The sequence below is a fragment of the Dermochelys coriacea genome, chromosome 5 (genome assembly GCF_009764565.3).
Source record: "Dermochelys coriacea isolate rDerCor1 chromosome 5, rDerCor1.pri.v4, whole genome shotgun sequence".
NCBI classification, from domain to species: domain Eukaryota; kingdom Metazoa; phylum Chordata; order Testudines; family Dermochelyidae; genus Dermochelys; species Dermochelys coriacea.
This window is the reverse complement of record NC_050072.1, coordinates 1,979,519-2,002,810: the sequence shown is the minus strand read 5'-3', so window position 1 is coordinate 2,002,810 and position 23,292 is coordinate 1,979,519. Positions and strand designations below refer to the sequence as shown.

General features: G+C 41.6%; 1 protein-coding gene across 10 annotated transcripts in view; it reads left to right on the top strand.

Annotated features, from left to right (window-relative positions):
- The window catches only part of UNC13B (unc-13 homolog B), a 389,750-nt gene that overhangs the window by 209,382 nt on the left and 157,076 nt on the right, over positions 1-23,292 (top strand). For 2 of the 10 annotated variants that reach the window (XM_038403957.2, XM_043514554.1), the window contains exons 2-3: positions 4,836-7,427; positions 19,632-19,654. The exons of the other annotated variants lie outside the window; for them this stretch is intronic. In XM_038403957.2, the coding sequence (XP_038259885.1) occupies positions 5,078-7,427; positions 19,632-19,654 (2,373 nt within the window). In that variant the 5' untranslated portion in view covers positions 4,836-5,077. The remainder of the gene's footprint in view (positions 1-4,835; positions 7,428-19,631; positions 19,655-23,292) is intronic. 10 annotated transcript variants of the gene reach the window in all.

Sequence of the window (23,292 nt, the reverse complement as noted above, 5' to 3'; positions counted from 1 at the left end):
AAGAATATCAGAAAAGCAGTACTTGTGGCACCTTAGAGACTAACAAATTTATTAGAGCATAAGCTTTTGTGAGCTACAGCTCACTTCATCGGATGCATTTGGTAGAAAATTTTTTTTCCACCAAATGCATCCGATGAAGTGAGCTGTAGCTCACGAAAGCTTATGCTCTAATAAATTTGTTAGTCTCTAAGGTGCCACAAGTACTGCTTTTCTTTTTGCAAATACAGACTAACACGGCTCCTACTCTGAAAAGAATATCAGAGGAACAGTGGGGGGTGGGGTGGGGGGGAGAAGTAACATGGGGAAATAGTTTTACTTTGTGTAATGACTCATCCATTCCCAGTCTCTATTCAAGCCTAAATTAATTGTATCCAGTTTGCAAATTAATTCCAATTCAGCAGTCTCTCGTTGGAGTCTGTTTTTGAAGCTTTTTTGTTGAAGGATAGCCACTCTTAGGTCTGTAATGGAGTGACCAGAGAGATTGAAGTGTTCTCCAACTGGTTTTTGAATGTTATAATTCTTGACGTCTGATTTGTGTCCATTCATTCTTTTACGTAGAGACTGTCCAGTTTGGCCAATGTACATGGCAGAGGGGCATTGCTGGCACATGATGGCATATATCACATTGGTAGATGCGCAGGTGAAAGAGCCTCTGATAGTGTGGCTGATGTGATTAGGCCCTATGATCGTATCCCCTGAATAGATATGTGGACAGAGTTGGCAACGGGCTTTGTTGCAAGGATAGGTTCCTGGGTTAGTGGTTCTGTTGTGTGGTGTGTGGTTGCTGGTGAGTATTTGCTTCAGATTGGGGGGCTGTCTGTAAGCAAGGACTGGCCTGTCTCCCAAGATCTGTGAGAGTGATGGGTCATCCTTCAGGATAGGTTGTAGATCCTTGATGATGCATTGGAGAGGTTTTAGTTGGGGGCTGAAGATGATGGCTAGTGGCATTCTGTTATTTTCTTTGTTGGGCCTGTCCTGTAGTAGGTGACTTCTGGGTACTCTTCTGGCTCTGTCAATCTGTTTCTTCACTTCAGCAGGTAGGTATTGTAGTTGTAGGAATGCTTGATAGAGATCTTGTAGGTGTTTGTCTCTGTCTGAGGGGTTGGAGCAAATGCGGTTATATCGTAGAGCTTGGCTGTAGAGAATGGATCGAGTGGTATGATCTGGATGAAAGCTAGAGGCATGTAGGTAGGAATAGCAGTCAGTAGGTTTCATATATAGGGTGGTGTTTATGTGACCATCGCTTATTAGCACTGAAGTGTCCAGGAAGTGGATCTCTTGTGTGGACTGGTCCAGGCTGAGGTTGATGGTGGGATGGAAATTGTTGAAATCCTGGTGGAATTCCTCAAGGGCTTCTTTTCCATGGTCCAGATGATGAAGATGTCATCAATGTAGCGCAAGTAGAGTAGGGGCATTAGGGGACGAGAGCTGAGGAAGCGTTGTTCTAAGTCAGCCATAAAAATGTTGGCATACTGTGGGGCCATGCGGGTACCCATCGCAGTGCCGCTGATTTGAAGGTATACATTGTCCCCAAATGTGAAATAGTTATGGGTGAGGACAAAGTCACAAAGTTCAGCCACCAGGTTAGCCGTGACAGTATCGGGGATACTGTTCCTGACGGCTTGTAGCCCATCTTTGTGTGGAATGTTGGTGTAGAGGCTTCTACATCCATCGTGGCCAGGAGGGTGTTTTTAGGAAGATCCCCAATGGACTGTAGTTTCCTCAGGAAGTCAGTGGTGTCTCGAAGATAGCTGGGAGTGCTGGTAGCGTAGGGCCTGAGGAGGGAGTCTACATAGCCAGACAATCCTGCTGCTAGGGTGCCAATGCCTGAGATGATGGGGCATCCAGGATTTCCAGGTTTATGGATCTTGGGTAGCAGATAGAATACCCCAAGTCGGGGTTCTAGGGGTGTCTGTGCGGATTTGTTCTTGTGCTTTTTCAAGGAGTTTTTTGAGCAAATGCTGTAGTTTCTTTTGGTAAGAAACTCTCAGTGGGATCAGAACACACCTCTGACCAACATATTAACCCACAGAGACCTTCCTACCAACACTACAAAAAGAAGGATTCTGGGTGGACTCCTCCTGAAGGTCGAAACAGCAGCCTGGACTTCTACATAGAGTGCTTCCGCCGACGTGCACGAGCTGAAATTGTGGGAAAGCAGCATCGCTTGCCCCATAATCTCAGCCGTGCAGAACACAGTGCCATCCACAGCCTCAGAAAAAATTCTGACATCATAATCAAAAAGGCTGACAAAGGAGGTGCTGTCGTCATTATGAATAGGTCGGAGTATGAACAAGAGGCTACCAGGCAGCTCTCCGACACCACTTTCTACAAGCCATTAACCCTCTGATCCCACTGAGAGTTACCAAAAGACACTCTGTCTTACAGTGTGTATGATAAACCCATTGTTTCATGTTCTCTGTGTGTGTTTATCAATCTCCCCTCTGTTTTTTCCACCAAATGCATCTGATGAAGTGAGCTGTAGCTCACGAAAGCTTATGCTCTAATAAATTTGTGTCTCTAAGGTGCCACAAGTCCTCCTTTTCTTTTTATTCTTATTACAGTTCTATGGATTTTACACTGGATCATTCCAGGATCAAACCCCTCCCCCAGAAAGGAAATGAACACTATATTATCTGTTTAAGGCTCGTCTGACCCCCATGAGCACCACACAATCCTGAGGCTTGTCTCCACAGCAAGGTACTGAGTGGAAAACCAGGGTGTGACTCTAAAGTAGTATGACTCTACATTCCCTCGTAGACACTCCTGCAGCATGCTGAGAGTCTCTGAGTGCAATCAGTGTACTGTAGATTCACACCCTGACATTCCGCACAGTGCCCTGCCATGTAGACAAGCCCTTAGTGTCGCCTCAGCATCCCCATTTTACAGGTGGGGGAATCGAGGCAGTGAGACACACCCCCAAGGTCACACAAAGTGCGTGTCGAATAGGGAATTGAATCTAGGTCTCCTAATCTTCAGGCTAGTGCCTTACGCCCTGTACTATCTCTCCTCTCCTAGGCATGTGCTCTAATCAGGACAGCACGTGGCACAGCTAGTCAGTGTAGGAGCGATATTAAATGCCTCTCATTTTCTAATAAATATTCAGTCCTAGAACAATCATTTTAAACAAAATTAATTCCACAGTGCATTGGGACAAACAGCACATAATGAATTACTGAGCAAAACATAAAAATGGCCATACTGGGTCAGACCAATGGTCCACCTAGCCCAGTCTCCAACAGGGCTGGTGCCAGATGCTTCAGAGGGACTGAACAGAACAGCGTGATTTATTGAGAGATTAATCCCCCGTCGTCCAGTCCCAGCTTCTGGAAGTCCCGACTACTGCCTAAGTTTTAACATTTTTACCAACAAATAAAGCCTTCGGGGTGCAGTTTTATCCCGTACACCAGTTTCTGAGAATGAAGGTTTACTGTAATGTCTTTACTTCTGAGTGGAAAGTCTAGAATTCTTCTGTAAAAGCAGGGGAAGGGAGAGTTAAAGCGAGCTTCTCCTCTTCTTTAGAATTACCAGCAAAGTAAACTCAAGCCTCTCCTACACTTTACACAAGCACTTAATCTCCATCCTGAAAGCTCAACACAAAGCTAACCTGGTGCTTGGCATAACTGCTATGAGTCTCATACATGATTCAATCCACAACAGGGGATTCCAATCTCCCCTTGCTTCATTCTGATGCTACTTAGCCGATGAAGTGAGCTGTAGCTCATGAAAGCTTATGCTCAAATAAATTTGTTAGTCTCTAAGATGCCACAAGTACTCCTTTTTCTTTTTACTTAGCTGAGCAGCACCAGGTGCAACTGCTTGCATAGCGAATCACAATGTGAGCTTTTCCCGGGGTGGGGGGGTCTTTGTAAACACACTAAACCCCGCCTCCTTTGGAGAGTAGCATGTACTCGCTCTGCAGTACTCCTAGTCAAGAGAGCGAGTACATGCTACTGTTGATATACTGTTGTATATCAATCTCCCCTCTGTTTTTTCCTCCAAATGCATCCGATGAAGTGAGCTGTAGCTCATGAAAGCTTATGCTCAAATAAATTTTGTTAGTCTCTAAGGTGCCACAAGTACTCCTTTTCTTTTTGCGCATACAGACTAACATGGCTGCTACTCTGAAACCTGGAATAAGAATGACATCATCATCCTGTCAGCTCAGTCAGTTTGTTCATAATCTGTATATGGCGTATATTAAATGTAGGTTAATTTGGGAGCTTGTAAGTTTTGCGTGTTTCTTTAGTGTTACTTTCTTATTTTAACATTTATTACTAAAATAATGAAAAAGTTCTATAGTCCCAAAACTATCATCCAGTCTTTGCTGCTGCCTTACGTCAATCTCAGTGATTCCTTTGGGATTGCTGATACCGAGCAAATTTAAACTTGATTTTACGTCCCTTTGAAGCAAGAAAGGGTGAAGATGGTGGGCCCAGGGAGAAGGGACACCTGCAGAAAGAGAATCCTTAGTATTTCGTGACTGAATTTTGTATTCAGAAGGGGTAGCTACTTTTGTAGGATTTGCAGTTGTAGCCGTAGAAAAGGCATGGTCGCACGTTGACTCGTCAGAGGGCTTTGGATTCTTTGGTATATTTTTTTCCTCCTTGTGGAAAGGGAGGTAGAGAGGGAGAGACTGTTGCTTTATTAAAGAATGCCTCATGTAGAACTGGTTGTCAGTTCAACAGCTGAAATAAGTGCATTATGGTAGGAAAATTTGAAGAATAGATCCTCTTTCAAACTGGCTATATGTGGATGCTACTACTTTTTATTATATGCTGAAAATTGCCTTGTATTTTCTGATTGGAATGCAGTATTTTCCTCTTTTTTGGTAGCTGCTTCATGAAAGAATAAACCATGGATGTGCATGTGCGCGTTGGGCAGTGACTGATGTATGCTTGTACTGCTATATTGTACTATGGAGAAACACAGGTGCAGCTGCTGTTGATGTTTGCTAGCAGTAGATTGAAAAGGCCAGAACATGAGATTCTTCTTCTGCACAGAAAATCTGTTCTAAAAACTCTTGGCCAGGAAGCAGTTCAAGAAGCATAGACTTCACTTGTATCTGAGGGAGAAAATGAAGAGACTTCTACAAGGCCAAGTAAATGAAATCTCAGTGAGTCCGAGTTACCAGCTTTCCCCAGTAGAAATTGAAACAGACATGTATGTTTGTGGGATAAAGAGGAAATCCACAAGTACTGAATTTTCTCCTATTGGAGTGAGCTTTGCTCAGGACAGGAGAAATGGTTCTGGGGAGATGAGTGACGTCTGTGTTGGTGATGTGGAACTTAACTGGGATGGCTGTGTAAAAATACCATGCTCAGTTCAACGGAATCAGCAAGACTTGGGGGGAATATCATCTGAGGGTACTATGCAGCCTATTTGTCAGAGCAGAGGTGTAATATCTGAAGGACAGGACCTTTCTAGCCTTAGTATTACCATGAGCTGGAGAGAGAGCACTGAGAATGAAAATAAGCTTCCAGCATACAACAGTAATAGCCTTCCACCAAGAGAGCATTCTGCAGATGTGATTGAGTACATTGTTAAAGAGCTACAGGGGATAAGTCGCATCCAGACAGAGATTGCAGAACTCCGGCAACACCTTACTTTGATAAAAGGCTCAGTGGATGAAGTGTCCAGCTGTGTAGACACTGTCTTGAGTGAGATAGAAGGCTTACAGAGTGGATGCACTGCCAAAACCTCTCACATCGCACACACCAGGGAGGCAAACAGAGCTGTATGCAAGGAAGAACCAGTGTTATACTTTTATGGTATCCCAGAACAAGATGGCGAAAACACTATGGAACTCATTTGCAGCTTTTTGTCTGAGTACTATTGCTTCAATGGTATCCAGTGTAGTAAGTACATAAAAGATGCATATAGGTCAAACGCAACTCCAGGCAAACAATTAGTACCAAGACCAGCAATTGTGAAACTTGCAAACCCGGAACAAAGAGATTTCATTTTACAGAAGTCTATTCTCGTGCAAAGCACGGGGGTCAGGATTGTTGCTAGCGAAGAGAAAAACCAACAGACTGGCCAAAGGGGCTGCCGAGCAGATCCACTCTCATTACTGCAGCCTGGCCCCAAGAAAAATCACTGGAGCTGTCTGAACTGTGATGAAGAGGCTCAAAGAACTGGTGGTGATGGGCACCTTCAAACTGAATCTTACCAGGTTAGGTACAAAAACACAAGTAGAAAAACACAGTGTCTAGGGGAGAGAGTTGGTTTTACACACAAGTCAACCTTAGATAAGAAAAGTAACATGATCTCTGAACTCGAGGTGAAAATGGGGCAAGTATCGCAAATTATAAACAATTGTAACGAGCAAACTTCACAAAAGAGTGATTCTCCTCTGCCTGTTCTCCATGTTTCCCACACACCTCAGCAAACTCTTCAGGTGACTCGTTTGCCCAAAACAGATGAAGGAAATTCCTGCCACTCCCCAGAGACCTCGGATCACACCAGCCATATACATGCTTTATGTGATGGAAGAGAACTTGGGCTTGACGCTGAAAATGTGACTAAGAACTGCTCTTCCCCTTTAGAGGAGGACAAAGCTGAGGGAATAACTACAGGAGAAAATGAAATGGACTGTAACACCATGCTTGAGTTCCTCAGTACGGAGCAAATAAATCTTCTCTTGGAAGATCAGTCTACGGGTGCTACAACTGTAAGCAGTGTTCACACAGCAGATAAACTAGCTGATAGCAGTGATACGCTGAAAGATATGGTCCAGATAGATCTGAATGACCAAGATCAAACTGACCAGGTCTTTAGGGATGTGTTAGAAAATTCCCAGTATTTTCTTGACCATTCCCAGGATAACATTGATCTTGTGGACATGAAGTTTTATACTAACAAACTTGGGAAAGCTATTCATCATTTTAGATCAGCTCTACAGGTGGTGTTTCACAAGCTGGAGACCAGTGACTCTGAAGTCCTCCTGGAAAATGATACCAGCTTCCAAATGGAACGTGATGGTAGACTTACGTTGAGTGGTGCAGGTGTCTGTGGTAGCTCTGATAACTTTACAGAAAGCCCCCCCAGTCAGTCTTCCGAGAGTCAGGCCAACACATCTGCAAACAGTGAAGCTGTAGTTCAAATGCAATTTGTTCCTTCCAGGCTTCCGCCTGTCCCTCATCAGTCTCCTGTCCCTAGTTTGGTGTTGAGTTCTGACTCGGAGATTTATGCTGGACAGTCCCTACCTTCTGGTGAGATGGTGACAGATGCTAGCTCTCTACCTGAGCAAACAAAGGAGTACAGACCCATGAGCCTTGAAAAGGTGTGTGCAGAGACTATCTACCTGAACAAGTGCATCAACAACTTCAAAAATGTGCTAAGGGAAAAAAGACAAGTGCGTAGGAGACTTTTAAAAGACCTAGCACAGGAAGCAAGCTCGATTTCGACCGATGAAATGAATTCAGGTATATTAAAATTTTAATTTTTTTTCTAAAGTCTACTATTACTATAGCTGGATTTGCAATATTTAACTCTGTGGTTGAACTAATTATTAAAATGCTTTATAGATGATCTGTAAATGGTTACAGATACAAAGTACATATGATGTAACAATATTGAGTCAATTAAAAAAGCAAACAAAAATCCCCAAAAAGCAATCTATACCATATGCTAAAATTCAAACTATGTAATAATGCATTACTGAAATTGCTGTAAAATGAAATACAAATGATCAGGCTTCATGTTCTTTTTGAGGATCCTAGTCATGTAGCTCCAAAATGGCAGGTGTTTTGGGGGGTTTTGTGTCGTCTTCTGTGATCAGGTTCTTTCCCAAGTTACAGTAGTTACAAAATCCAATAAGAAAGTGTTTTTCAGCTATCAGTACTTAGACTTGCCAGTTTCAGGAGTGGAACTGTTTAGTAATGAATGGGTCCACGCTTCTCCAGGTGGCTCCATCAGTGATTAGTAGAATAGTAAATGTTAAACTAACCCTGGTGTACCATGCTTACAGTGAAATGACAGGTGAAGCTGAAGCCCATGTGCATGGATAGTATGATTTTATGTTTCTGTAATTTTTCTGAAAGATCTGTCCATGAGGTGAGACCCCAGGGAAATATTCCACTGTTGCTAACAGGGAATTGGGAGCCCTAATGTAGTCAGGTCACCGACTGTTGCAAATGCTTTAAACATTCTGTTAGTTTTATCTGCTCTGGTGCAGCATTAACATCAACTGGGGTAGCCAGATACCTGTCTAGGCGAAGGCTTCTGTATTGATGGTGGAGGTGAACTTGTGGTAGCAGTGGTAGGGATTAAAAATAAAATCCCTTAACACCAACAATGGCCGTGGCTTTGAGATTAAGATTGTAAATATAACCAGTACCAGAGATCGAAAGTAAATAGAGGATAGTGTTTACTAATGGTGCCCATGCACTCAGTGTACTGAATAAGTAAACAGTAATGTCTGTGTAAATCACTCAATTTCCTCACCGCTTGGTTCTCATGCAAGACTGCATTATGTTGTTGGAAGGGGAGGTAACGAACATACAGAGTCAGATACTCAGTTGGTGAAACTGGTGTAGCTGTGTTGACTTCAGTGGGGCTGTGCTGATCTCCCCCAACTGAGAATCTGGCCCACAGAGCTGACCTACTAACAATAATCTGGTAAAATGAAGCCTTGCAGTCCTCACTGTGTCCAGACCTCTAACCTAGTCTAGTTAGAAGTCAGGGGATAAACTTTTTTAACCTCAAATCACTATAAAGCCCGGGAAATGTTGGTGAGTTGTAGGGTGGAGGGGCTTCTATATTCCAGAGACTGATGGAGGCAGCATGTGTCTGAACCCTGTTTTGAAATACCTATTGATTTCCTTATTTTAAGGCATTGTGATTTATCTACAATAGCTTTTTTCATTTTTCCTTTTGTAGTAAGTCATAAAAAACTGTTCAGAATAAGGAACTGTTCAGTATATAAGGAAATTGGTGCCCTTTCCCCCTCCCAAAACAGTTCTCCCCCTCAAGTCTTAATTTGCCTATGGCTTTGAACCATGTTTTTCCTCTATCAAAGCAGTTATCAATCAATATTTGACTTCAGTAGTAGGTAGTCTTCTCCAATGATGTAAATTACGCTGTTTTAAATTAATAGTTCACTTTTTTGTTCCATGTGTATTCTTTATGGGAGGATTTATTAAAACAGAATGTTGTGATGTGTTGCCTCAAGCTTGAAAAATCCTTCTGAGTCTATGCTTAGCACTTGCTAGTTTGTTTTTCAAGGGAACGTTCAAAAAACTTTCAAGAGGACGGGGGAATATCTCTCTTTGAAAGATGTTTTCTAAAAATGTTAATTTTATTTCATACAAAAATAAATGTCCCTACTCTTCTTTGTTTTCACCTTTTTGGATTTCAAAGTGCTCAGGTGTACAGCATCTTCAGATCCAGAAAGTATGGGGAAGAAGGAGTGCTTTACAAATAAAATTTATTTTATTATGTCTAACTTTAGGATATAACCAAAACATACAATCTTTAGTTCTGCTAGTTTTATTGTTTGCAGTTGTGCAACTAAAGTTTAAGCAATTTATGATGCCCAGATAAGTATAGTATAGTATAGACTAGGGCGGTCAAGCAATTAAAAAAAATTAATTGCGATTAATCGCACGATTAAAAAGATTAATCTCACGATTAAAAATAATAGAATACAATTTATTTAAATATTTTTGGATGTTTTCTACATTTTCAAAAATAATGATTTCAGTGACAACACAGAATACAAAGTATACAGTGCTCACTTTAGATTTATTTTTTATTACAAATATTTTCACTGTAAAAGAGTATTTTTCAATTCGCCTCCTACAAGTACTGTAGGGCAGTCTCTTTGTCATGAAAGTGCAACTTACAAATGTAGATTTTTTTTTACATAACTGCACCCCAAAAACTGAACAATGTAAAACTTCAGAGCCTACAAGTCCACTCAGTCCTACTTCTTGTTCAGCCAATCGCTAACACAAACAAGTTTGTTTACTTTTATGGGAGTTGATGCTGCCCTCTTCTTATTTACAATGTCACCAGAAAGTGAGAACAGGCATTTGCATGGCACTTTTGATGCTGGCATTGCAAGGTATTTACGTGCCAGATATGCTAAACATTAGTATGCCCCTTCATGCTTCAGCCACCATTCCAGAGGACATGCTTCTATGCTGATGACACTCGTTAAAAAAGTGTTAATTAAATTTGACTGAACTCCTTGTGGGAGAATTGTGTGTCCACTATTTTACCTGCATTCTGCCATATGTTTCATATTATAGCAGTCTCAGATGATGACCCAGCACATGTTGTTCATTTTAAGAACACTTTCACAGAAGATTTGACAAAACACAAAAGGTACCAATGTGAGATTTCTAAAGATAGCTACAGCACTTGACCCAAGGTTTAAGAATCTGAAGTGCCTTCCAAAATCTGAGAGGGACGAGGTGTGGAGCATGCTTTCAGAAGTCTTAAAAGAGCAACACTCTGATACAGAAACTACAGAACCCGAACCACCAAAAAAGAAAATCAAACTTCTGCTAATAGCTTCTGACTCAGATAATGAAAATGAACACGAGTTGGTCCGCACTGCTTTGGATTGTTATCAAGCAAAACCTGTCATCAGCATGGATGCTTGTCCCCTGGAATGGTGGTTGAAATATGAAGGGATATATAAATCTTTAGTGCATCTGGCATGTAAATATCTTACGACGCCAGCTACAACAGTGCCATGTGAATGCCTGTTCTTGCTCTCAGGTGAAGTTGTAAACGAGAAGCAGGCAGCATTATCTCCTGCAAATGTAAACAAACTTGTTTGTCTGAGCGATTGGCTGAACAAGAAGTAGGACTGAGTGGACTTCTAAAATTTTAGAACCTGCATTGTTTTATTTTTGAATGCAGCTTTTTTTATACATAATTCTACATTTGTAAGTTTAACTTTCATGATAAAGAGATTGCACTACAGTATTTGTATGAGGTTAATTGAAAAATACTTTTTTCACAGTGCAAATACTTGTAATAAAAAATAATATACACTTTGATTTCAATTACAACACAGAATACAATATATATGAAAATGTAGAAAAACATCCAAAATTATTTAAATTTCAATTGGTAGTCTGTTCTTTAACAGTGCAATTAAAACTGATTAATCGCGGTTAATTTTTTAATCATGATTAATTTTGAGTTAATCACGAGTTAACTGCAATTAATTGACTGCCCTAGTATAGACATTTCAAAGTGTTCCAATCCTGATAGTAGGCAGTGTGGTCTGGAGGAACGAGAGCGTGCTTGAATGTCAGCACTCTTGGACTCTAGTCTGACTCTGACATCGGCTTCTTGGACAACTTTACATGTCCCTGCAGCTCCCTGCCTCCATTTCCCCATGTGTAAAATGGGGATAATATAGCATAGTTATGATGTAAAGATCAATCAGTGTTTGCACAGTGCTTTGCATATGTAAAGGGGCATCAAAGTGGTAAATTATTATTACAGTTGTTCTAGTACATCAGGTGTAGTATGTGTTCTTGGTGCAGGAAATTGAAGTGTTTCGAGGGAGGCTTGACATGAGCAAAGGAAGTGAAACTGGGTAGAAATCAGATGTAGGGAGGAGCAGACTTTTTTTTTTTTTTTTTTTTTTTTTTTTTTTTTTGCAAAGTAGTCTGGAACATGAGGGCAAACCTTGAAGTTGATGTAGAAGTGGAGAGGAAGTTAATGAAGTGAGGGGAGGTGGTCAGAACAGGAGGAGAGGGGGAGATGGGTTTGGCCTCAGTGTTCTGAGTAGCCTGGAGCCAGTTAAGGGTGATGTAAGGAGGCCACATCGGTTTGCAGTAGGTGAAGTGAGAAGATGATGAAGGTTGTGGCCAAGGTCTTAGAGAGAGGGCATGAGAAAGTTAATCATAAAATCTGTTCCATTAAAATGGGATTTGATCTGGTGTTTGTTTTCTCAGGTGTTATAATAGAGAAGAGGAGCTGTTTTGAGGTGCTATGGTGCTCTGTCTTCACTATGCTTAGCTTATTGTGGATTTCTGAATCAAACCCTGTTTTTCAAGGTCACCATACTCAGAATGCAGTGAAATATGCCTTGCCAACTCATGATGCCTGTTGACATCTCATTTTAAAAATAAAATGTTTGTTTTTATAGCCTTTATAACTGTCTGGGTCAACTCCACTGGTGACATAATCCCTCCTGCCTGCCTCTAAGCAACTCTGACCTTGAATTATAGTTGTTTATATCTTAGTTTGAAAGTTTAGTTCAAGATATTTAATAGAGACATTTGGTAACTGTGCAGCGAAGGACAGAAATAACCTGGAAGATCTTAATAAATTGTTGTGTGTTCTGGTGAAGGAATAATTGGTGTAAAGGTTAAAATTACTTATAGTTGTACCCAAATGCAAATTGAACAATTAGAACTTGGCAAATGTATCTAAATAGTGGTTGTTTCAGTTGAATTTGAATACAAAGGAGTATCCTCTGACAAATTGAGGAAGCTCAGAATCGAGCAAGTCAGTTGGATGAGTTCTGTGGTAAGGGTTGAATTAAGTATTAATTTTTGGTGATGGCTGGAGGGCAAATAATTCTGGGTGGGGCTGGTAGCATTGCCTTTTATTAAGGGTGACTGACACTTCCCATTAATGACTTTGTTTTCAATTGCTTATAACTTTGCCGAACATTCAACCAGTTTGACTGATATTTTCCATCGCAGGTGTCTGCCTGAGGCTGATTTTTTTTTTTTTTTTTTTTAAGCCAGATCATTCAGCCTTTTCGAAGAACAAGGCTAGTGGAAAATACATTTTGCCCACACTAAATTCTGGCATTTTTTCTGCTCCATTGCCCCATGTTTTGTAAGTTGAGGGGGTGGCCTTCATTTCTGGAAAGTACCTATTCCAGGGGATGCCCTTTTATAAACAATCCCTTAAACAACAAAAAAAAACCTGTCCAAATTTGGTCAACTTGTAGGCCTCTGAAAAACTGGAGTTCACACATGCTCAGTAAAGCATTGTTATATTTATCAGCTAAATTCTCCAGCCTCCCTCTGCATTGAGCATGCTCTAGCCCCAGGACTGAACAGGATTTTCCCTGCAATTGCTGCTGTGGGCTGTGCCAGGTCGAGGTCTGGGCATCTGAACTAAGAGCAGGGAGCCTCTCTCTCCTTGTTCTTAACCGCGGGCCCGTGACCCCCTAAGGGTCTGTGAGCCCTTTCAAGGGGGGGTGCGGAGCCCTGCAGCTGAAACCCAGTTCCCCCGAGCCTAGGGTGACCAGACAGCAAATGTGAAAAATTGGGACGGGTGTGGGGGATAATAGGAGCCTATGTAAGAAAAAGACCCAAAAATCGGGACCATCCCTATAAAATCGGGACATCTGGTCGCCCTACCCAAGGGCCCCCCACCCCAGCCGGGAGTAATGCAGGGGCTGAAGCCAGGAGCTGCACTGGGATCCCCTCTGGCCTGTACACAGTCCCTAGCTAACCCCTGCCTGCACCCTGAGCTACCCCCCTGTCTGCATACAGCCCCTAGCTACCCTCTCCCTGCATCCTGAGTGGTTTTTTGAAACTTTTTGAATTGAGTCCCCACTTTGAATTATATTTTTGCTTGCATCCTCCCACGGCCCGGACAGGCTGGGTGGCCTCCTGAGTGAGTCGGGATGGAGGTGGCACTCCCTTCCTGGACACTGCTGTGTGGCATTGGCTCAAGCCCCGCCAGCCCTTGCCCTCTCCCCCCAAATAGAAATAAAACTAAGCCTATGCCCAAGGGTGCCCTTGGGGCAGGAGCCTTGTGCTCTTCCTCCCTCCCCCTCCCGCTAGGCCCTGGTGTTTTTATAGCATGTTGATGGGGGCCTTAGCAAGAAAAAGGTTGCAAACCCCTGCTCTAAATGACTCCCTGCTGGGCCAGGCAGCATGGAGGAGGACGCTAACTAATTTGAGTGTAGAGGAGACGAGATGGACCTGTATGGGGAGAGGGGGAGAACAGGTTGGCATAAGGAGCGCATGTGTGTAAACTGGGGCTGGCTGGGCAAGGAGATTGGAGTCAGAACCAGTGGGGTAGGGGAGGGAGGTCAGGGGAGATAGAGCTGACGAGGAGATGGGGTGCAGGGGAGAACTGAATGGCTGTGCAAGGAGAGTGGGACTGGAATGAGAAGCTAGGGGTGGGAAAGATACAGGATTGGTACAGGGAAAAATTGTAGGAGGTGAGCAGAAGATGCCATGTTTGGGGGAAAGGGCAGAAGAGTCTGTACCTATCAGTGTACACTCTTCTCCAAAGCCTAGAATGACCCCCAAATTCCTGAGTTTTGCCATTCCTCTGCTGTCAGCAAATATCTGTGAAATCCCCTGACAGTGTCTCATCTCTCTCTAGTGCTGATCCACATAATAATAACAATAATAATTGATAATACTGTAACCTAGTTTGAATATATCACTTACCTGCATGATACAGACTTAATTCCATGATCACATACTGTTTTTTTTTTTTTCCCCTCACCGGATACCTGCCTCATTCAGTGCACAAGTTGACTGGTAATCTTTTATAATGAATAACTGTTCAATATTTTGGCTTTTGCTTTCTTCTCGTTGTTCAACATGTGGCCCCAGACCTCATTTGCTGCACATTATTTAAACCCTGCTCTAAAAACAGAATTATTAATTTCCTCATGGCTGTTCTACAGCATGCATCACTGTCATGTCTGAGGGTTTCACAAACATTAATCTATCTTCACAACACCATGTGAGAGGAGGGGGTATCAGACTCAGTGTAAAGATGGGTAACTGAGAGACAGAGATTAAAGTCAAAAGTGTATCCTAATTTTGGTTGCCCAATTTGAGATACATAGGACCCTATTTTTCAGAGTACCTAGCATTATATCACCCTTTATATGTTCAAAGCACAGCTCCCATTGACTTCAGTTGCAGCTGAGGGTGCTCAACACTTCAGCAAGTCAGACCCCAGGTCTCAAGTCAGGCATCCAGAGAATGAGATGTGCATAATTAAGGTTAGTTTTAGTCACAGGTATTTTTAGTAAAAGTCATGGACAGGTCACGGTAGTAAACAAAAATTCATGGCCCATGACCAGTCCATGACTTGTACTATGTACTCTGACTAAATCTTGGGGTGGGGAGGGGAATGGATGGTCTGGGGGGGTGGGTGGCAGCACATGGCTCAGGACCCCCACTGGTGCTGGGGGGAGGGAGGTTAGTGGGGCTGGCAGATTCCCAACCCAGCTCCTTGCAGCTCTCCGCAAGCGGTGACATGTCCCTCCCTCAGCTCCTAGCTTCATGCACTTTCCAGGTCCAAGCACCGGCTCCGCAGCTCCCACTGGCCAGGAACTGTGACCAATGGGAGCTACGGGGCAGTGTCTGCAAGTGGAGGCAGCACGTGGAGCTAGGAGCTGAGGGAGGGACATGTTGACACTTTGGAGGAGTCCCCCAAGGTAAGCGCCACCTAGAGCCCTTACCCCATCCTGCACCTCAACCCCCAGCCCTGAGCCCCCTCCCACACCCAAACTTCTGCTGCTGTGGGGTGGGGGGCGGTGGCCCGAAACTGCTCCTGCTGCTCCGGGGGGGCAGTGGCCCTAAACTGCCCGAGCAGTGGCCATTGCGGTTGGCCCAAGGGCTGCCCAAGCTGCTCAGGTGGCCCTTGGGTCACCACTGCAGAGGTCACGGAGGTCCTGGAAAGTCACAGAATAGTGATTGGGTGAACAAGCAATAGGACTGAGTGGACTTGTAGATTTAAAGTTTTACATTGTTTGTTTTGTTTTTGAGTGCAGTTATGTAACAAAAAAATTTAAGTTGCACTTTCACACTAAAGAGATTGTATTACTGTACTTGTATGAGGTGAACTGAAAAATACTTTTATCATTTTTATAGTGCAAATATTTGTAATAAAAATGACATTAAGTGAGCACGGTACACTTTGTAGTCTGTGTTGTCATGAAATCACTATATTTGAAAATATAGAAAAACATCCAAAATATTTAATATATTTCAATTAGTATTCTATTGTTTAACAGTGCAATTGAAACTGTGATTAATTGTGATTAATTTTTTTAATTGCAGTTAATTTTTTGAGTTAATCACGTGAGTTAACTGTGATTAATTGACATCCCTACAATTTTTTAACAACTTTTTTTGGTTCACTGGAAAAAAAACCAAACATTTTATTTTGGGTAGGCCCCAAAAACTAATTTAAATAAACAAAAAAAATTGTTTGGCCACCAAACCAAAAAAAAGGTCATTTGCCCAAGTCTACAAGGAACTCCGTGACAGGGATAGAATCCAGTATTCCAAAGCAGTCTTTAGTTATCTTAACCGGGAAACCATTCTTTCCCTTTCTTCCATCCCCTGTCTTATTCATTACACACATTCCATCTTCTATGGCAAATGAGGCAGGGGTCCTACAGACATCAGCCTCCCTTCACTGCACAACTTGTATTCTTCTCCAGAACCTGGTCCATTCTGTGTACTAAACTAGGCACTGATCCTGTAGAAAATATAATTTGAGATAATGTAATTGGAGGCTGTATCATAATGCATGTGCACTAAAGAGCCAAATTCTAGAATTTACTAACTTTTGAGTGCTTGATTTTGCAACCTGTAATAATAATCTTTTAATAGTTCTATGTGTATAAAATATACAATTATCCTCTTTGTGGCCCAGTGAGATCAACAAATTAGTCCAGCTGTTAGAATTGGTTGTCCCAGTTATCTCACATTACTAGCGGATCAGGTGTGATATTTCAGAGTGGCCCAATGTCTTTAAACTTTCATGACATTTTAGCCATACAATATACTTTGTGCCGCCAGCTTATGGCAACCAGGATCATTTCTGAAAACTGGGATAATAATATTGTACTTATTGCAGTGTGTTACTGTGCATTGCCTGTGAAGATCTCAGAGATACTGTGTCAGTATTTTGTGGTGCAGACTCAAGGAGCTGGATAAATTCATATGCTCATACTGGTGTCCATCTTGGTTTCCATAAAGTCAACATTAAGATAAAAGCACCGTTGAATATTATGCTTTTGAAGACTCTAATGATCTTACACACACAGATTTTTTTTTAGCTAGTCCATCAAGGGTAGTTGCTCAAACGTAGCCTAAAACTAAATTAACATTTTATTTGAATTGAAAATTGTATAGAAGTCTGTGCATTAAATTTTTCTGTTGCAATATTTTGATTTTGTAGCCATACATATCCTGATCCAGAATCTCTGCTAAAAGCATAAGTTCTAGCTGCATTCTTGCTTATCATTTGCATAAAATGATTTTACTTTCAGTGATTGAGTTAAAAGTAGCTTGTCTGTTTTAATACTCTTAGTGATCTCACACATGTAATTACACCCTATATAGAGCAATTTTACAAATTGTTTTAGCTATTCAACTGATTGTCACTAGTTGCTATGAGGACTTGACTTAGTGCTTGTTCTCTCTAAAGTCATTTGATTCCTTCATACAGACACAGAACTTTTACTCTGTAAGGTTTGTGAAATGGCTCTTTGTATACCCACAGTGAACTAGAAGTGCAGATAACAGCTAAAAGTTTGCGCGACTCCTGCATAACTTCACTAATGTTGGAATGGTCTTTTAAAGTACAGTACTGCTTTATTTTATTTTTGGGAGACTAGTTTCACTGTAGGAAACACTCAGATTTTTTTTCATAAAATAAAAATCTTATTAAAAACAGAAATGGTCTTTGCTTAGAAAAAGTCACAAAGTAAAATTTACACCATGGAGACTTTTTGTCTGTCAGCAGAAAATGGCAAAGTGTAGGAAGAAAGGAAGACTTTGGTCTTTTAAATCAAATGTATAAATACACAGACACCTAAAGGAGTATACTCTCTCAGAAATTCCTCTTGAAGCTTCAGCTTTTCTATGACCAAGAATATCTCATTACACCGTTGTTGCCATTTTCTGATTAACAGAAAAATTAGAAAAGGAGGAAGCATGTTTCCTGATTTCAGTATTTTCCCCCATTTATAAAGTGCCTAGCCACTGTCCTAGAAAAGCCAGGGAAAGCAGATGAATCTTGTAGCCTGCCTTGAAAAGGCCAGCACTAGGCTGTAGCAGACCCCGTTAACCATCTTTAGGCTCTACCTAAACCCTCTGATATAGAAAGTGTTTTACAATTAGGATGAAGAAGCTGGGAAGTGAGGGGAGAGAAATAAGAAATACACCTTCTTTGTGATAAATGATGCAAGTTATCTGTGCACGTGTGAAATTCCTGCTCCCTGTCTGGTAATAAAGTAATACAAGTTATGCAGGAAAATGGCAGCATCCTTGAAAAGACTGAGAAAGTGGTAACTGCCTGCTATTCTGGACCCCATTTTGAAAGAGAGAGGTATTTCCTCCAGGATAGAGCTCTAACCTGCTGTGGCATGGGGAGAGGAACACTGTACCCAAACATCCTAAAGCTTCCATCCCATCTTTGCTGGAAGAGATCTTTACTGGCTTCTACTGCTTCATTGCACTGCCACTCCTTGTGGTTGCGCGCTCTATAAGCACACCAGGTGTACGGGTTCTCAGAGATTCCAAGTTTGTAATGCTTCCTGGGCTTGAAAGCACCCCAGAATGTATTGAGCAATGAAATGGTGCTTACCCTGCAGAACTCTGAATCATTTTTGCAAGTCTCGTGCTGGGTGTGTAGGTAGGGATGAGAGCTCTGATGCTGTTAGTTGTATGAGGTAGGAGGCACTGGCCATATGAGTTGGTGTTGTTTTCAGGTAAGATGGAGAGGATGACAGAGGGATGGAGAAGTGCAGCTAGGAGAAGATTGGGGGAAAGAGTAGAAAGAAAGGTAGGGATATGAAGAAACGTTGGTAAATAACACAGCAGACTGATGGATGCATTCTCTCACTCCCCCATGTTCACACATACAGATATATTTGCATACGTTTCATAGTGTAATGACCTCTGCAGTGGTTCATTCACGAGAGCCAACCTTTGGCAATATGCTAATAGCTGATGCTGCCACCTAACTGAAAATGGCCTTTATGGAAAAGATAAAAGGGCCACTCTAGCAAAGTCAGTACTATTTAGGGAAGCTTTACTAGTGCACTTGCAGGCAAAATTCAATAACCTTACATCAGGAAAAAAAAGTAGTTGAAAAATGCAAGCTTGAAAAATGTTCACTACGGTTTTAATAAATGGAACCATTTTACCCCTCTTGATTTTCTTCAGCATTGTGTTGCTTAGGCATTTGATCTAAACACCAATAATAACAGAAGATAGACTTATCCTAGGAATATGTTAAGTCCAGACTAATCACCCTGGGACTGTTTAAGAGGGTCTTCCCTCTTTGGCCTTATCCAGGAGGCAAGCATGTAAAGTGTGTGATACAAAATTCTGAGAGGAAAATCGGATTATGAAATTTTTTTTTAATGAAAAGGGAACTGAAGCCTTTTTGTTTGTTTAAAAACAATTTAATATACATAAGAACATGAACCCCAATGTTAAAGCTCTAACTAAAAATTATCCACATTTTAGCTAAATAGACCTTAGTATGTAAATGTTCCAGACAAGCATGTGAAAAGCTTCCCACCACACTAATAGCTCTTGGACTCTCAGCAAAGGTTTATTCCACTTTTCAAAGTTCTGTTGCAAAGTCCATGGCAGAAATCTACTCTAACTCTGTTCTTCTCCTTCCCCCCCCCCTTTTTTTTGCAGAAGGAAGTAGAGGAGAACTTCAGGTTATACATACTGTATATTCTAACCACTGTGTCTCCTCCTTTTCTGAAGCTCCAATATGTGTGCATGCCCTGTCTAATTGTAACCAGTTGCTTCAGCTGAAGCTTTCAGATTCTTCCGGAGTTTAGCATGTTTTGGTTTTCAGAGGAATTGCTAATAACGTGTATGAGCAAAGAAGAGTCTGTTCAGTGCGGGTTACCTCTAAGGAAAAAAATATTCACACTTTATAGATTGAGAGATTCCGGAATGATACTCTGTGATCTGTGTGCGTATACACAGGTGCAATATTAGCAAAGGGTAAGTGGGTTCAATGTAAGTGTTTTATCTAGTGTTTTCTAATACCCCATTTACTTCTTGCACCTCTTGATAAAGTGAATGGTTCCAGTCCACACTCTTCATCACTAGCATCACTTCATTAATCTCTCAATATTTTCTGTATAATTATTGCATTTAAAAGCTGAAACTACCATTTATGGGTTGTAATAACACTGGGGTCAAGCAGTATTACATGAACTGGAATACAGGTTTGCTGTAGATTCCTATATCGATTCCTTAGCTACCGTACTGTATATTTTCCTTGGAATTAGTGTCTTGTGTTCCAATATACAGTGTAAAGGATACAACTGTGCCATCTGTACTTGGATGTATTTTCTAATCTGAAACAGTTTGCTCTCCAGTCACAGGACCTATGCTGAGATTTGCATCACTGCTTGCTGTCATACAAGTACACAGACGGTACTGGGTTTAACTGTGTGATAAATCTTTAAAAAATGTTTGTTCCCCTCTCTCCTCTCCATACCCCCGGTGCATTTATGGAGTTTTTCCATGGAATGCCGTGCAATTTCTTAGCTTGTATTCTTAACTTCTAGTGCAGAGGAAATTCTGCCTGTCCTAAAAACCTTTCATTCCTGTTTCAGTTGCCATTTTGGTTTTCTTCATGTCTCACTTTTTGGTTTTTTTTTTGAGTCAGTGCCATGTGGGCTAGGTACTCGTTGCATGAATTGCTTTTCATTAGTTTGTGTCTTGAGCAAAACCAGCTTCCTGCAGCAGTCTGAACCTCACATGGTCATTTGTCTTGTATCTGGAACAAATCTCCCAAGGTGTCATAGTTCCCCAAATTCAGAAGTTTGAGCTTTAAGCTTTAGCTTAGTCACTTGTGTATCAACTGCTTCATATTACTGCACATGACAAATAAAAAATGAAATGTCTCGTATGTAACATTTTCTCTGAGGTTAATCCTCTGTCATCTTCCTCCTTCTATGTAAAAGCGTCAGAATACCTGCCAGGCTGCTGAGTCTGCCACATGGAGAATTGTAATTGCCTGAATTTGGTTATCCTCCAGCTGCCTCTGGGATGACAACCTTTCAGTCAGTTGCTTAAGCTGATGCCATTGTTACATTATGGTGAAGCTGCTTTGTAGATATGGAGAAGTGGATGAAATAGTCTCCTTTTGCTTTTCTGTAACTTTGAACATCATGTAAAATTGCGTGAGTGATCAAGTCCCGTTAGTTGGAATCTTGGTCCAGTGTTTAATAACTGTGACCACTTTGCTCAGTCTGAGCTCGCCAATGCCTCTGAAAACACACGCTCAGAGGTTCGGTAGGGGTGCTGACACAGTCACTCCTATCCTAGCGTCTTGGTCTTCTGATCCCTCCAAAAACAAATTTAGACATTGGCATTTTTTTTCAATGTTAATAATTTAATGTACTTATACAAGAGTAAGGACACATTTAAAAAATAATTGTAAGTGTGGTGCTTCAACTATTTATGTATGGTAGTTTTACATATCAATATGGTTTTCACTTATGCTGATAACTTGGTTGATGCAATGTTTAAGAGGAATAGAAAATTAAATGAGTTTTAAAAATCGTGGTTATTGGTTGGTAGGAGAATTGTGAGTTACAACTTAAGTAAATTCTACTGAGTGTAGTGTTCACTACCATGAGTGGGCCCACGGTTTTATGTGTGGTAGTAAGCACTATACCTGGTAAAAAGAAAAGGAGTACTTGTGGCACCTTAGAGACTAACAAATTTATTTGATCATAAGCTTTCGTGACCTACAGCTCACTTCATCGGATGCATTCAGTGGAAAATACAGTGGGGAGATTTATATACATAAAGAACATGAAACAATGAGTGTTAACATACACACTGTAACGAGAGTGATCACTTAAGGTGAGCTATTACCAGCAGGAGAGCGGGGGAGGGGGAGAAACTTTTGTAGTGATAATCAGGGTGGGCCATTTCCAGCAGTTGACAAGAAAGTCTGAGGAACAGTGGAGGGTGGGGGAATAAACATGGGGAAATAATTTTACTTTGTGTAATGACCCATCCACTCCCAGTCTTTATTCAAGCCTAAGTTAATTGTATCTAGTTTGCAAATTAATTCCAATTCAGCAGTCTCTCATTGGAGTCTGTTTCTGAAGTTTTTTTTGTTGAAGAATTGCAACTTTAGGTCTGTAATCGAGTGACCAAAGAGATTGAAGTGTTCTCCAACTGGTTTTTGAATGTTATAATTCTTGACGTCTGATTTGTCTCCATTTATTCTTTTACGTAGAGACTGTCCAGTTTGACCAATGTGCATGGCAGAGGGACATTGCTGGCACATGATGGCATATATCACATTAGTAGATTCGCAGGTGAACGAGCCTCTGATAGTGTGGCTGATGTGATTAGGCATTCTTACAACTACAGTACCCGCCTGCTGAAGTGAAGAAACAGAATGACAGAGCCAGAAGAGTATCCAGAAGTCACCTACTACAGGACAGGCCCAACAAAGAAAACAACAGAACGCCACTAGCCATCACCTTCAGCCCCCAGCTAAAATCTCTCCAGCGCATCAAGGATCTACAACCTATCCTGAAGGATGACCCATCACTCTCACAGATCTTGGGAGACAGGCCAGTCCTTGCTTACAGACCGTTCCCCAATCTGAAGGAAATACTCACCAGCAACCACACATCACACAACAGAACCACCTACCCAGGAACCATACATCTATTCAGGGGACACCATCATAGGGCCTAATCACATCAGCCACACTATCAGAGGCTCGTTCACCTGCGCATCTACCAATGTGATATATGCCATCATGTGCCAGCAATGCCCCTCTGCCATATACATTGGTCAAACTGGACAGTCTCTACGTAAAAGAATAAATGGAGACAAATCAGATGTCAAGAAATATAACATTCAAAAACCAGTTGGGGAACACTGCAGTCTCTTTGGTCACTCGATTACAGACCTAAAAGTTGCAATTCTTTAACAAAAAAAAAAAAACTTCAAAAACAGTCTCCAACGAGAGACTGCTGAATTGGAATTAATTTGCAAACTGGATACAATTAACTTAGGCTTGAATAAAGACTGGGAGTGGATGGGTCATTACACAAAGTAAAACTATTTCCCCATGTTTGTTCCCCCCCTCCACCCCCCACTGTTCCTCAGACGTTCTTGTCAACTGCTGGAAATGGCCCACCTTGATTATCACCACAAAAGGTTTTCCTCCCTTCCCCCCCTCCTTCCTGCTGGTAATAGCTCATCTTAAGTGATCACTCTCCTTACAGTGTGTATGATAAACCCATTGTTTCATGTTCTGTGTGTATATAAATCTCCCCACTGTGTTTTCCACTGAATGCATCCA